Genomic DNA, 16581 nt, shown 5'->3' on the forward strand with positions numbered 1-16581 from the left:
CTATGCAGGTTTTATTTCTACAACAACCCCATATTTATAGCTGTGGAAACTACAGCACAGAGATGTTAAGTAAGTATATAATTAAGACCACATCAATAAGTAACAGTGACAGGATTTTAACCCAGGCATTCTGACCTCAGAATCCAGGTTCTTAATTGTTATCTTATTTCTTGTGTTCAAGTAATCCTTATTAAATATGATGGCATATTTTTCCATTAAAAAATGTGTGTGTATGTGTATGTATATATATATATACAGTAAACCAGAAAACCAAACGCATTGCTCTCAAGTCAATTTTGACTCATAGTGGCCCTACAGGACAAAGTAGAACTGCCCCATAGGATTTCCAAGGAGCATCTGGTGAATTCAAACTGCCAACCTTTTGGTTAGCAGCTGTAGCTCTTAACCACTGTAGATTTCAACCGCTGTGCCATCAGGATTTCCAAATGCTTTGTGACAAGGAATCAAACCCAGGCCACCGTGATGAACAGGTGGTATAAATGCCACTATACCATTAGAAAACTATATAATACAATAGAGGGAGATACAACTTCGTATAATAGAGGGTCAGCAAAAGAGAGAAAGACCCTCAGTGAGATGGATTGACACAGTGACTGTAGCAATGGCCTAAATCATAGCAACACTGCTTAGGGACTGGGCAGTATTTCATTCTGTTGTACATAGGGTCACTATGAATCGGAACCTATCTGATAGCACCTGACAAGAACAACACAGAATACGAGACTATTATAAATTTATACACAATTAGATTCTGTGGGTTTCTTAATGTCATAGTACAACCTGCTGTAAAGTACAGAAATTTTTTACAGATCATCTCTAACAGGTAGTCATCTAGCTTCTCCATAAATGGATCTAGAGATGGGATTTTATTACATTTTAAGGCAAACCATTTCATTGTTAGCTTGTCTAAAATGTAAGAAATTTCTCTAACGATAATTTTGTGCTCACTACTTTTACCCATTGATTTTAATTCTCTGCCCTATAGGGAAATAGTAAATATACAACTTCTTTCATAGGCAGATGTTTAAATGTTTAGACAGGAATCATTTCTCTTTATCTTAGGCTAAACACCATCAGCTGTTTTACAAACAACACCTTTCCATACCTTTCCCAGCTGAGTGGCTTTTTCTACTTTTTCTAGCTTTTTAAAAAATGAGCTCACTGTAAACTAAGTTCATGTAACAAATACTGTGTAGTTTAGATTTCTAATAAGAATCTTATTTATGTATAAACAAAAGAAAAGGAAGAGAGGAAAACAAAATATCCCCAGAACTGAATATACTTAACTGTTCAGTGAATGTTATAAAGTGCAGTTAATTTGTGGGCTCAGCAGAGGTACACTTACGCCTACTACAGCGACTACTACTACTAAAAAAAAATTTTTTTTTTTTTTACTACTAGTTGGTATTTATTGAATACTTGCTATACACCATGCTCTTTTCTAAGCACTTTACATATGATTTATTTAATCCTCACAGTAATCCAGTGCCGTAGTTGCTGTTACCACTATTTAACAGATGAGGAAAAGGAGACACAGAGCTGTTAAGTAACTTAACTGATATTATATGGTTAATAAGTGTCAAAACTAAGATTCAAACCCAGGCGCTCCTAACCGGTGTATTATATATGTTAAGTAGTTCTTTTGTGATCTGATCTGAGAGCCTATCTACCTTTTATAACAGTTTTCTATAAGAATATGTTACTTAGGAAGTAATCTTTTGGAGCAGCTCATTTGTAATTTGATGAGTTCAGTGAACATAAAAACCTTTCCTGAATTGAATCCCAGCTAATAGCTGTGACTTTACCTGTTTCCTGATATGTAAATTTGGATAATATCAGCTTCAAAATATTATTTTAAGGATTAATATTTTTCTGTTTATCTCCACACACACATTCATCTACATGTATGTTTGTGTAATTATACCATTGTATGTGTAAGTACACACACAGTCTAGTATAGTTGCATACTAGGCCATTAAGTATTAAAGCAGCAGCATAACACAATTAAGAGGATAGACTTCAGAGCAAGCAGAACTGACTGAATTCAAATCCAGATTCCGCCATTTACTAGCCATATGACGTTGGGCAAGTTTCTTTTATTTTTTAATTGTGCTTTAGGTAAAAGTTTACAAATTTAAGTCAGTCTCTCATACAAAAAGTTATGTATACCTTGCTGTGCACTTCCAGCTGCCCTCCTCCTAATGAGACAGCACATCCCTCCTCTCTACCCTGTATTCCCTGTGTCCATTCAACCAGCTCCTGTCCGCCTCTTCCTTCTCATCTTGCCACCAGACAGAAGTTGCCCACATAGACTCAAGTGTCCTCTTGAGCCAAGAAGCTCACTCATCACCAGTATCATTGTCTGTCTTGCAGTCCAGTCCAATCCCTGTCTGTAGAATTGGCTTTGGGAATGGTTCCAATCTTGGGCTAACAAAGGGTGCGGGGACCATGACTGTCAGGGTCCCTCCAGTCTCTCAGACCATTAAGCCTGGTCTTTTTACAAGAATTTGAGCTCTACATCCCACTGTTCTTCTGCTACATCATGGATTCTCTGTTGTGTTCCCTGTCAGGGCAGCCTTGGACAAGTTTCTTAACCTCTCTGTGCCCTAGTATTCTCATCTGTAATATGGGTGTGATACTCGTCACAAAGCTGTTTATGAAGATTAATGAGTTTATATTTGTAGAACACTTCGATTAGACTTTGTACCTAGTAAGTTATATATAAATGTTAAAATATTATTTTACAACATAATCTAACATAGTATCTATATTTTTATAAATTCATTAAAAATTGTACACTTGCGAATTAGTAATTTTTTTTAACAAGTATAGAACTTAGACATGAAATATATTTGTTAAAACCAGTTAGTTAAAAACCACCTTATATTGCAGAGGAGAGGTGGTAACCCTGAAAAACAAAGGTTAAGTAATTTGGGGTTTAGGCATTTTGCCAGTGATTACTAGGTTTATTATCACCTGAACCAGGCCTTAGTACCCTAGTGTAGTCTTTTTTTTAATAAGGAACCTGGTGTGGATAAAACACAAAGTAATAAACTTTGTTATGAGAAATTTTAGTTACACAATATAATTATTATAAGTGTTTCAGGTGGTAGTGGATCACCCAGAATAATTAGAGTCCTTTTTGAAATTTGTATTTATTTATTTTATGGTTTTGTGTTTATGTTTTTTAAGAGCATTGGATGCTTTATGAGAAGCCATGAACTTGAAATTTTTGTCTCCCTATGCCATTCTTCCCCCATCAATTTGATATACCTCCATTTGGTGTCTTTGAAACATTTTTCATTATGAATGAATATCCTAGTAGTAGGAACAAGTGAAGACTTGTATGTATGTGCTTAAGTTATTAGTAATTAATGGTAGCACTATATTGCTGCTTCCCTTAATTCAGTTTATAAAGAATTACTTCAGTGAATTTTGTATAACATCTGAATATGCCTTCTTCTCTGACCAAATAATAAGTAGAGAATTTGTTTTAATTGTTGAATAGACTAGTCAAGTTGATTTGACCTAATTTAAAAATAATAGTATAGGCATTCCCCGAGTTATGAACGAGATCCATTCCTAAGTGTGTCTCTAAGTTGAATTTGTAGCTAAGTTGGAACAGGTGCATACAGTTCTTATTTAGCCTTACTTCAGTGCAAGAAATGAGTTCTTTTATGGTGCAGTGATTAAAGCACTCAGCTGCTAACGAAAGGTCAGCGATTCGAACCCACCAGCTGCCCTGAACCCTCTAGCCACTCTGTGGGAGAAAGATGTGGCAGTCTGCTTTTGTAAAGATTTACAGCCTTGGAAACCCTGTGGGGCAGTTCTACTCTGTCCTATTTAAAAAAAAAAAAAAAAAAAAAAACACCTGTTGCCATCGAGTACATTCTGACTTACAGTGACCCTATAGGACAGAGTAGAACTGCCCCATAGAGTTTCCAAGGAGCACCTGGTGGATTTCAACTGCTTTGGTTAGCAGCTGTAGCTCTTAACCACTACGTCGCTCTGTCCTATAGTGTTCCTGTCGTTGGAATCAACTTTACGACAGTGGGCTTGGGTTTTGGATTTTAGTGTAAGAAAAGGCTTGAAGTCTTTTTGATGATGTAAAAGCTGCATGTGCAGCAAGTGAAGGTGATTGTGATGAAGAATTTGTTGCAAGCAGAGGTTGGTTCAGTTGTTTCAAAGTGAGGGCAAATTTACGTAACATTAAAGGGCAGATACGAGTTGGTGAGTATGAGTTGTCTGTAAGTCAGACATTCATAACCTGAGGACTTACTGTATAAGGAAGGACCTTAGGCATCATCTGATTCAGCTTCCTACTCAATGTAATCATTTCTACAGTATCATCTACCATCTGTAGACAGATGGTTCTACAACTATACTGGAATATTTCCTTTGCTTGAGTTGGTTGAATTCTTGTATTATCTGAAAACATAAAGAGATTCCATTTAGGTGACTTCATGCTCATTTCAAATCCTGATGTTATTTATTTTTTGAAAAATTATCTTCTAATTTTAAACAGCAGTTGGGCCTAATAAGTAATTTTAACATAATATTTAATTTACAGATTGCCCAAGGACTCCAGATACTCCAAATAATGACCCTCGTTGTTCTACTAGCAATAATAGATTGATGGCCTTACAAAAACAATTGGATATAGAACTTAAAGTAAAGCAAGGTGCAGAGAACATGATACAGATGTATTCAAATGGCTCTTCAAAGGTAAGTACCATAAAGAGATGTAACTGTATATTTTAAACTATTTAAGTAGTCTAACCCAACCCAGTACCGTCAGGTTTCGTGAATTGAGTATACATTCCCAAAACCTCATTGCTGTCGAGTTGATTCTAACTCATAGCGACTCTGTAGGAAAGAATAGAACTGCCCCATAGGGATTCTAAGGAGCAGATGATGGATTCGAACTGCCCACCTTTTGGTTTGCACCCAAGCTCTTAACTACTTCACCACCAAGTCTCTCTTGGGTATAGTGATGAAATAATTATTTTCTCAGTTTTGTAGTTTGAACCCCAATCTACAGATTTTAATTCTTCAGTTTTGTGCTTAAAAGGTACAAATAATATCCTAAAATCAGTATATTTTAATACAAACTGTAAAATAATATTTGATCATGCCTCATTTACTTTGTGAAAAAGTTGCACGAAACATAGCCTTTAGTAGTAACATGCAGCTCCTTCAGATATTTTATGGTCTCTGTTATTTTGGATATATGCTTTGGTATTTATTTTGAGCCATACAAAAATGCATTAATGAATGTGTTACAGGACTTTTACTATTATAACTTCAGAAGTTATTACATTAAAAATTAGTGTTCTAAAGCTGGATTAGGTATTTAGTGTTACACAGAATGATAAATTCTTATTTTACATTAGATTGAATTGAAAATTAAGATCATTATTTTAGCCAGAGCTAGTGAGCTGTAACTGAAGTCTTAAGCTTTGCCTCCAGATACAGTCTGAATGCAGTAACATGATTTAAAAGAGAAATGATTGTAACTTGGAAACCAGATTCTTTAATTACTTTCATATTTATTTTACTTTCTTAAACTTTATTATTACAATAGTCAGTATTTCTATAATTGTTTAGCCTCAGCAACTTTCTTATCTGAGCTTTTAAATGTTATTATAGTGACTACCACATAAAAAACCCTCAGCAAATGGTAATAATTAGTATTTTCTTGCAGTCCAATACATGCTTGTATATATTTTAGCCCATTTAATGTTTAAAACAACTCTTGGTAAGAAAAGAAGAGGTGATAATCCTTACTTTATAGATCAGGTAATTGAATCTGAGACTTTAAACGATTGACCTTAGGACATTTATCTAGTAAACTAAGGAATCCCCAAATCTGTATCTCCAATTGTGGCCTACCTTCTAAGCTCTAGTGCCGTATTCCATAATCTGCTGGACATCTTCAGTTCCAGGAACTTCAACTAAGTTTGTCTAATACTGAACTAATTATATTTCCTTTCCTTGTTTATTAGCACTGCCATCTACCTACTCTCTTAATTCGAGAAACCTAAAAATTTTCCTTGATTCCTTGGTCATGAAACTCCCATCACAACCTTATTCTATCCTCAACTGATCTGCTGCTCACTTCCAATTGAATCAGTTAACCCCTATGGCCTCGGTTGTACCTCCTAATTGTCTTTCACATGTGTCTCTTTGTCTTTATGGCATTAGTTCAGGCCCTTGTCATCTTTCAACTGGAGTACTGTAGTAGCCTGTGCTTTGGTTTTTCTGTTTCTGATTACTATGTGGGATTAGGGTTAGAACAGAGACTTTGGAGTCCAACAAACCTGTGTTCATAATGCAGTCTTTCACTTACCAGCTCTTTGTCCAAACTGAGTCTCAGTTTTTTCAAATGTGTAATTAAGATGCTAATATCTACCCTGTATGGTTATTATAGGAATTAGAGATGATTCGTGTAAAACACCTAGCACAGGGCTCAAGAAGCGATGGGAATGTTTGCTGATGCTATTATTATTAAATGACATATTTTATTTCTAGATATGTGAAATTGAGTGTATTTCTCCTTATTAGTCCTTTAGCAGCTTTTCATTACTAATAGTAGTTACTTTTCTGGGCCTCAAACTTCTGTTGAGTATCAGTTTAAAGCATAGACCTTTTCCCCTTAAAATACATATTTATGCTCTTAAGAACTATCTACATAGGATCAAATTGACAACAGCAACTCCAAAGATTAGATAGAAACTTGATGGGGCAGTGAGTTTATGTTAATGGTGAAGGAACAACTCAGAAAAGGAGGGTGAAATGGTTGCACAACTTGATAAATGTAATCAGTGTCTCTGAATTGTACACGTAGAAGCTGTTGAATTGGTATATATTTTGCTGTGTATATTCTCAACAACAACAAAATAAGTAAAAATTTAAAAAAATGCATATACAGTCTATCTGCATTATTCATGGATTCCATATTTGTGAATTCACCTACTTGCTGAAATATCTCTGTAACCTGTAACTTGTGTAACTTACAACTTGTGGTGTGTTCATGGTCATTTACAGACATGTACAAAACGGAAAAATTTGAGCTGCCTAATCCACAGGTTTCCAGCTAAGGTCAAAAAGAGCAACATTGCCTCCTTGTTTTAGCTCTGGACTGTAAACAGGTGTCCTTTTCATGATCTATTTAGTGACATGTTCTTCACATTTTTGTGCTTTTTGTTGGTGGTGTCGCTGTTTAAAATTGCCTTCAAGTGTAGTGATGAAGTGCAAAAGATTGTGGTGTGCCTTATGGACAAAATACATGTATTAGATAAGCTTCATTCAGGCATTTGTTAAGGTGCTGCTGGCTCTGAGTTCACTGTTGATACAGCAACAGTATATATTGAGTAAGATATCTTTAAACAGAAATACATAAAACAAGGTTATGTATTGATCAGTTGACAAAAATATTGTTACTAGAGGTTCACAGAACCCCAATCCCGCATTTCCCCTAGGAGCAGTGGCTCAGTATTTTCTCATTGAGTGTTCGTGGCGACTTTATAGAACATAACTACCACGAATAACAAGAATTGAGTTTATATATACATAAACACATTGCTTTGCATTCAGTTTCTTAAAACCATATTAAGAACATCGAACCTATTAAATTTTGTCCAAATTGTGATATATAAGGACTTTTACAATATGACCCTGATGCTGCTTTATAGTTTTATTTGAATTCTCTGAAGCTGTGAAGCCATTGATCTCTCCTTTCTTCTTGATATTTTTTCCCAGCTCCCATCATACCATACTCTTCTGGCTCTATTCCCATTTCTTTAACTGTTTCTTCTCACTATCCTTTACTAGATCCTTTTTTTTTTTTTAACCAACATCCTCTCTTGTTTAGAGCAGTGGTTCTTAATTCTGCTGGGATTATAGACCACTTTGAGAATATGGTGAAACCTATGGCCCTATCACTCATCCATCTATCAATATACACGCTCAGTTTTCCAAAACTTTAAGGGATTAATGAAGCCCTAAAACTAATCTATCTACTCCAGATTTAAAAGCAGTTTCCAGTGTAATTTTAAAATGATAAAAATGAAAAATCTCAAAGATTGGAGGTTAATAATACAGAAAATAACAACTCTAAAGAATAAATGTTCAAAATTAAGGCAATTGTATCCTATCAAACACCATATCATATGCATAATATATCAAGTAGAAACAAATGTATTTCTCTAAAAATAACAAAAGAAACTCTTTTGAAATATAAATGGCATACAATCCAATTAATTTGATGTAATAGCCCTTTAAAATATTTATGGCCTACACTCACTTCTCTCTCTTCAGCATCTTCTCAGATTTCATTTGGGGTGGGTAGATGGGCTATATGGCTCTAAGCAAAGATTTTTTTCCTCTGATTTTAAATTCTTCCTCTACTGAAACAAAAGAATTTCCTAGTAACCTTTATTCTGAAATTATTTTAAAGCTATCTGTTAAAATATGGAAGAAACATTGATTTAGAGAGGCCAGAATCTTTAAAATAAATGAGTTGAGAGTAGAAAGGTAGATTTTATGGTGCACCTTTCTGTTTTTTTTCTAAGAATGTTTGGAAATTATTTAAAACTATAGAACCTTAGGTTGGAAGATTCTAGGTAATCTTGTTCAGTGGTTCCAAACATTTTTTCTGCCCTATCATACCTAAGAAAAAGGACATGCTCCTGTTGGTAACTCTTGCTCCTCATAGACTGATTTTAAATAGGAAGTTACACGTTCATTCCAGATCCCCACCAGTAAAGCTTTGAGTAGATGACTTGTAGTGAGAAATGTGTCATAGCTGAAAGACAAACCAGATTATTTGTATAAAATTAAGCATTTGGAATTCTATCATATAAGATATAGGGAGTTGCTGAAAGACTTTTAGCAGGGGAAATAGAGAATCAAATTTAAAGTTTACAGAGTTTGCATCCATCTTCCTTGGCCCTGAGTTAATTACAAAGGGTCAAGTCTACAGGCAGCAAATTTAGTTAGGTTTCTGTAGTACAGGCTAAACATGCTTCATCCTTGTATTAACAGCAATGAAAACAAAGAAAAGAAAGTCAAGGTATTTAGGTAGAATAAATATATGGTGTCTGGGTATAAGGAAAGCAGAGCCAAAGATGATTTTTATTTTGGTTATGTAGGCAGACTGGTGAATAGTGGAGCTTTTCACTACAGGGACTTGATCAGGAGGAGCAAATTTAGGGACAGGGATGACTAATTGAGTTTGGCAGTGAACAGTGGTCTTCAGAATTCTAGGTATTTGGATTCTTTATGATAAAAATTATTATCCTTGCACATGTTATAGCTAGAGTTGTTCTTTAAAAATATGTCAGGTATTTTCACTCTTCTGCTCAAAACCCTCCAATGGCTTTCCCCTATACTTAAAGCAAAGTCTAGAGTCCTTAATGTGACTTAGACTCTCTGAGGCAATACAAGATTTATCCCTGATTACCTTTCTGACCTCATCTTCTAAAATACTTTCATCCTCTCTCATTACTTTCTAGGTACACTGGCTTCATGCTATTCCTTTAGCATACCAAGCACACTCTTACCTGAGGGCCTTTGCCCTTCTGTGCCTCTGCCTAGAAATCTCTTTTCCCACATGTTTTCGTGGCTTCCTCCTTTACTTTAAGGTCTCTACACTAGCAAGTTCTTCACTACCATCCTATGTAAAATACCACTGTCTGCACTCCCTATCCTTTTCATTACTGTAACATTATATGAAATTACATGTTCAGCTTCTTTATCATCTATTTCTATCATTAGAATGTAAATTTCAAATGGACAGGGACATTGTCTTGTTTATCACTGTGTCCTCCTTGTCCAGAATAATACCTGCTATATTGAGGTACTTAGCTACAAATATTCGGTGTTTGTTGAAGGAAAGGATACTGCTGCACCATCCATTCATTGTCAGTTAACTTCGCTTGACCCATGAATCACCCATTGTTCTTTTTAGTTCATGACCAAGTATTATAATTATTTTCATATTATTCCTTTTATGACTAAGATGTTCTTATTGTTAATATAAAGATCTAAGGAATGGAATGCAGTTATCTTATACTGCTGCCCAAAGAGTGATATACTCTGGCATCTCCTCATTAATAGGCAGTTGTGGCTCTTAAGCAGCACCACTGATTTCAGAATAATCTCTGAGGGCTTGATTAAGATATGTTGAGGAGCTATCTCCCATTCACATATTCAGGTAACAAACCAAACTATTTAATAAAAATGTAGGATTCTTTCCAGTTACGTATCTTTTCTTTGTTTCTTCTCTTTTTTTTTTTTTAATGCTCCTAAGTATTTATGTACTTACTCCTCATTTGGAAAAACCTGCCCATCCATTCATATCCCCCATCCCCCAATCCTCATCCTCTGATCTTGACATATTCCAATCTTTAACTGTACTTCAGACCCATGAAGCCTTTCCAAATTCCGTCAACTAAAATTGATTCTACCCTCCTTTGACTTTTTCTTTGGCTACATTGAAATTTTTGAAGCATTTAGTAACTGTTTTCCCCTGTATTAAACTGTAAGCTTCAGGGGTAGCATCCTAACTAATCAATCTTTGTATTTTCACGAGTCTGACAACATATAGAAAGTAAGCCATAAATATGTGATGAATACATATAGACAATGATTAGCTTACTTATTTCTGAAAGGTATGTGTATGATGTAGTTTTTGTTTTGAGGTACAATTTTAAAACATAGAATTTATAAAGTTATTTTTATTCATAGTTAAATATTGGCCATTCAAAATAAAGCTCGTTGGTATTATGGACAGTGCTAATTATCAGTGGTAAATTACTTTAACTAGTCTACTAGGTGGAACTGTATGAAATTGCTGGAGCTTTTTTGTTTTTGTTAAAATCAGCCAAATACTGGTAATTTCCTATGGTTCAACTTAATACATGTAAAAATCTTCCCAAAGTTTATCTACATAAAAGCCAATGTCTTAGGCTGGGTTTTCTAGAGGAGCAAAACCAGCTTAAGCATTTATATGTACATAAAGAGATTTAATTCAAGGAAATGGCCCACACAGTTGTAAAGGTTGGCAAGTCCCAAATCTGTGAGTCAGGCTGGAGGCTTCTCCTGACTCACGTGGTAACAGCAGCTGAGAAACCCAAAATCAGTAGGTCAGGCAGGAGGCTGCTGGCTTACAGAGTTGTGACATGTGGCTCATCCCAAGATCTGCAGGTCAGGCAGCAGGCTGCTTGCTCATGTCCCAAGAACCAGAGGTCAGAGGATGAATAGTCAGTGGCAGGATCCAGAGAGAGAGCTTTGCCAGAACATCCATATATATTGGATGCAGGCCACACCCACAAGGAAGCTGGATAGGTTTCAACTGATAGGGTTTCAACTGATTGGGTGCCAACATCGGATCATAAAATAGAGAGTGATGACATAATATCTGCCAAACCACTGAGAATCATGGCCTACCCAAGTTGACACATGACCTTAACCACCACGTCCACCCCTTGTCAACTTGGCACCTGCACACATCTCTTTAAACCATACATAATCTCTAAATAAAGACAATTATGGATGGAGTCATACTTGTGCCTAACATGATATAACTAACACACATACAACTGAAAACACGCTAGCCCCGTTTACATCTTATATGTTATGATAAGTATGGAATAAGGGAGGGAGGAAAACAAAGATATTTGCTATACACATACACATGTATAACAAAACAAGGTAGAAATAATAAAAACAATTACAGACCCCATTTCTGTGATTGATCACATGGTCATAGCTGTAGTTTAAAACTGCCTACTCCAACCACCCATCCCATATTCCTTTGCCCTCAGGAAGCACCTCAGCTGGTTGTGGTTCTTTGCCTGGTGGGGTGACCCAAACTTTCCTTCTTGAGGGATCTGGATCATTAGTAGACATGTGGGAATTGGGTGCTGTAGTTTTCCATTGACCTACTCACAGGGCATGGTAGTACTAAGCAATGTCCTAAGAGATCTTCTGTATTCCAGACATACTCTTCTTTAGCTCCGTTATGTAATACCAATCCAATTTCCCCTTGGTAATCAGGATCAGTTACAACAGCCAGTACAGTAACTCCCTTTTTTATCTGTTGATCCAGAGGCATGAAGCACCCAAAGTGGCCGAGTGACATTCTTAACTTTTAGTTCAGTGCAATCAGTGTTGTATCTCCTGGTGGGAGCGTTCCTCTCTTTGGAGCTAAGATCTCTGGGCCCTCAGAGAATAGGATCACAGGGACAGGAAGCAAAAGTTTTGTGAGTGGGTCACTGGGGGTAATAGTGAGTGGTGCCACTCCCATTTCTGCCCCTTGATTCCTGGACCCATGAATCCTGGCTATGGGAGAAACAGCACCATGTATTGGAATATACAGCCTCCTTGAGAATATTGCCCCAACCCTGCAAGGAATTGCCACCTAGCTGGTGCCGTAGTTGTGTTTTTGGAAAGCTGTTCCACCATTCTATCAAGTCAGCTGCTTCAGGATGATGGGGAGCAAGGTAAGATCAGTGAATTCTGTGAGCATGGGTCCATTGCCATACTTCATTTGCTGTGAAGTGAGTCCCTTTATCCAAGGCATTGCTGTGTGGAATACCATGATGGTAGATGAGGCATTCTATAAGTTCATGGATGTTAGTTCTGGCAGAAGCATTGCATACAGCGAAGACAAATCTGTATCCCTGTGTCAATCCTAGTAGGAATAAAACGCTGCCCTTTACATGATGGAAGTGGTCTTCGTAATGAAACTGTCACCAGGTTGCTGGCTGATCATCTCGAGGAATGGTGCCATATCAGGGACTTAGTGTTGATCTCTGCCACTGGCAGTTTGGACACTCAACAGTGGCTGTAGCCAAGTTGGCCTTGGTGAGTGAAAGTCCATGTTGCTGAGCCCATGCATAACCTCCATGTCTGCCACCATGGCTAGTTTTTTCATGAGCCTATTGGGCAATGACAGGAGTGGCTGGGTAAAGAAAATGACTAGTTTCTACAGAATGTGTCATCGTATCCACTTGATTATTAAAGTCATCCTATGCGGAGGTCACCCTTTGGTAAGCATTCATGTGAAACACAGATATCTTCAGTTCTTTGGCCATTCAGAGATGTCTATCCGTATAACTTTTCCCCTTACCTCCTTGTCACCAATTTTCCAATCAATTTGCCTTCCAAGTCCCTGACCATATAGTAAAAGCACTGGCCAGTTTACAGTCACACACATGGCCATTTCTCCTTCCAAGGAATGTGAGTAACTAGAGAAACTGCTTGCAGTTCTGCCCATTGGGAGGATTTCCTTCACCACGTCCTTCAAAGAGGTCCAAGAAAGGGGTTACAGTGCTGCTGCCATCCACTTTAAAGTGGTGACTGCATATTGTGCAGAACCATCTGTAAATGAGGCATGAGTTTTCTCTTCCTCAGCCAACTGATCTTAAGGATTACCAGATGAGGCCATGGTGGAGACTATGAAAGGAAAGATGTGACAGGAGTGGAGACTATGGGCATTCGGACTGCTGCCTCATGTAACTTAAACTTGTACCTTCACAACCTGCTCGAGCCCGGTGGCTTACGTGTTGGTGTGATGCTGGAAACTATGTCACCAATATTTCAAATACCAGAGGGGTCACCTGTGGTGGACAGGTTTCAGCGGATCTTCCAGACTCAGAAAGACTAGGAAGACGGACACGACGGTCTACTTCTTAAAAAATTGGCTAGTGAAAACCTTTTGAGTAGCAGCAGAACATTGTCTGATATAGTGCTAGAAGATGAGCCCCTCAGATTGGAAGGCACTCAAAATATGACTGTGAAAGAGCTGCCGCCTCAAAGTAGAGTCGATCATAGTGATGTGGATGCAGCAGAGCTTTCAAGACCTTCATTTGCTAATATGATGTGACTCAAAAAGAGAAGAAACAGCTGCAAACATCCATTAACAGTCAGAATATGGAATGTACAACGTATGAATCTAGGAAAATAGGAAGTCGTCAGAAATGAAGTGGAAGGCTTAAAGTTCAATATCATAGGCATTAGTGAGCTGAGGTGGACTGGTATTGGTCATTTTGAATCGGACAGTCAAAATGGCCTACCACACCACGAATGACAAATTAAAGAGAAATGATGTCACATGCATTGACAAAAAGGACATTTCCAGATGTATGAGGAAGTACAACGCCATCAGTGGTAGGATAATGTCTGTACACCTACAAGGAAGACCAGTTAATGTAACTGTTACTCAGATTTACACACCACCTACTAATGCCAAAGATGAAACAGGTTTTCATCAACTTCTGCAGTCTCAAATTGATCAAACATGCAATCAAGATGCATTGATAATTAGTGAAAGTTGGAAACATAGGAGAAGGATCGGTAGTTGGAAAATACGGCCTTGGTGATAGAAACAATGCCAGAGATCGCATGGTAGAATTTTGCAAGACCAACAACTTAATCATTGCAAATGCCTTTTTTCAATAGTATAAACAATTACTATACACGAGGACCTCACTGGATGGAATGAACAGGAATCAAATCTGTGCAAAGAGATGATAGAAAAGCTCAGTGTCATCAGTCAGAACAAGGCCAGGGCCAACTGCAGAACAGACCTCAGTTACAAATGTGCAAGTTCAAGTTGAAGAAAATGAAAACAAGTCCATGAGAGCAAAAATATGACCCAGTATATCCCGCCTGAATTTAGAGACCATCTGAAGTATAGATTTGATGCTTTGAATACTAATGACTGAAGACCAGGCGAGTTGTGGGATGACATAAAAAACATCATACATGAAGAAAGCAAAAGATCCTTAAAATGACAGGAAAGAAAGAAAAGACCAAAATGGATGGCAGAAGAGACTCTGAAACTTGCTTCTGAACATAGAGCAGCTAAAGCAAATGGAAGAAATAATGAAGTAAAAGAGCCAAACAAAAGATTTCAAAGGGCAGCTTGAGAAGACAGTGTAAAGTCTTATAATGAAATGTGCAAAGACCTGGAGTTAGAAAACCAAAAGAGAACACACTCAGCATTTCTCAAACTGAAAGAACTGAAGAAAAAAAAATTCAAGCCTCGAGCTGCAATTTTGAAGGATTCTAAGGGGAAAATATTGAACAACAGGGGAAGCATCAAAAAAAGATGGAAGGAATACACAGAGTCAATTGTACCAAAAAGATTTGGTTTACATTCAACCTTTTGAGGAGGTAGCACTGACCAAGAACCGATGGTATTGAATGAAGAAGTCCAAGCTGCACTGAAGGCATTGGCAAAAAACAAGATTCCAGGGACTTATGGAATACCAACTGAGATGTTTAACAGATACTGTGCAGGAGGTGCTCACTTGCCAAGAAATTTGGAAGACAGCTACCTGGCCAACTGACTAGAAGAGATCCATATTTTTGCCCATTCTAAAAAATGGCAAGCCAACAGAATGCAGAAATTACCGAACGATATCATTAATATCACATGTTGGGGGTTGTGGGTCTGTAAACTGGCTGAAGTCTGAGAATTGATTGACATCTGCGAATGGACTGAAGGGCCTTGACTATTTTGTTGATTCGAGTTGCACTGTCGTTCACCTGACTTAGAATTCTTTAGCTTGTACAGATCAAGTAAATAATTTAGATATCCCATCCATTTCACTCCTAAGGACACCATGACTAAGTAGCCAAAACCGTAAGTCCACATGAGTCAGACTATTCTCATTACTGCTTTTACTCTGCTGTCCATTACAGTAACCATGCTCACCTCGTCTTTGGCCATTAAGTGCTGCTTCGTGGTCCGTACCACTGAGGGATCAGCCCCATTGTAGTTAAAGAAAAAAAAAAAAGTTCTGTTTGGGCAGTTCTCACTGTCAAATCCTGCTTACATAAAATAGCAATCACAGCAGTCTTCAGTGATACCAGGGCTCCCTTCACAAATTTGTTCCTTGCCACTGTGGTTAAAGGTGTGTCCTCCAGGCACTCCATGGGTAGGTCTGTGGGTCTAACCAGATAAATCCACTCTAACATATGCCAGTTTCCTTAAGCCTTTGGATAACTTCTTCTACAGTATACCAAGGCAGGTCTGACATTTCATCTTGATTTAGTGTAGGCTAAAAAAAAAAAAATTTTTTTTTTTTTTTTTTTTACCACTTAATCCATGCTTCAGTGAACCAACCAGATAAACTCTTAGATCCTTTACTGACCTCTGGAGCTGAAACATTGAGTGAAGAATCTGTACTCAGTGTGCCCATAAAACTCAGACTGATCCAACTTTATGTTCCTTTCACCATTATCCTACACCTTTAATAGCCATTCCCATACATATTTTCCAGGTATTTGTTCGTATATATTGGAAAAATCAAGTATTTATTTTGAAGCGTAGTATACCTTCTCATGGGACACATTTTGTATTTCATCTCGTGGGGCTTGCTGGAACTTGGTCTAGTTATAGGTTGGGGGGAAAAAAAAAACAGGTGGTAGGGGTGGGTCCTGGGGACATTCAGCAATGTCTTATAAGGCATCTGCCTCAGGTGATGCCCCAGGTAGTGGCCCCGGGAGATATCGTACCAAAGGCTCTTCAGGCACAGCTGGGTTAAT

The 16581-nt window shown here is 37.5% G+C and overlaps 1 protein-coding gene across 6 annotated transcripts in view; it reads left to right on the forward strand.

Annotated features, from left to right (window-relative positions):
* The window catches only part of PKN2 (protein kinase N2), a 206798-nt gene that overhangs the window by 86311 nt on the left and 103906 nt on the right, over nucleotides 1-16581 (forward strand). For all 6 annotated transcript variants that reach the window (XR_010321433.1, XR_010321434.1, XM_010591133.3 and 3 more), the window contains one exon: nucleotides 4592-4746. Coding sequence is in view for 4 of the 6 variants with exons in the window: in XM_010591133.3 (XP_010589435.2) it covers nucleotides 4592-4746 (155 nt within the window). In the remaining 2 variants the exon portion in view is untranslated. The remainder of the gene's footprint in view (nucleotides 1-4591; nucleotides 4747-16581) is intronic.

Source organism: Loxodonta africana, chromosome 3 (assembly GCF_030014295.1).
Source record: "Loxodonta africana isolate mLoxAfr1 chromosome 3, mLoxAfr1.hap2, whole genome shotgun sequence".
NCBI lineage: Eukaryota > Metazoa > Chordata > Mammalia > Proboscidea > Elephantidae > Loxodonta > Loxodonta africana.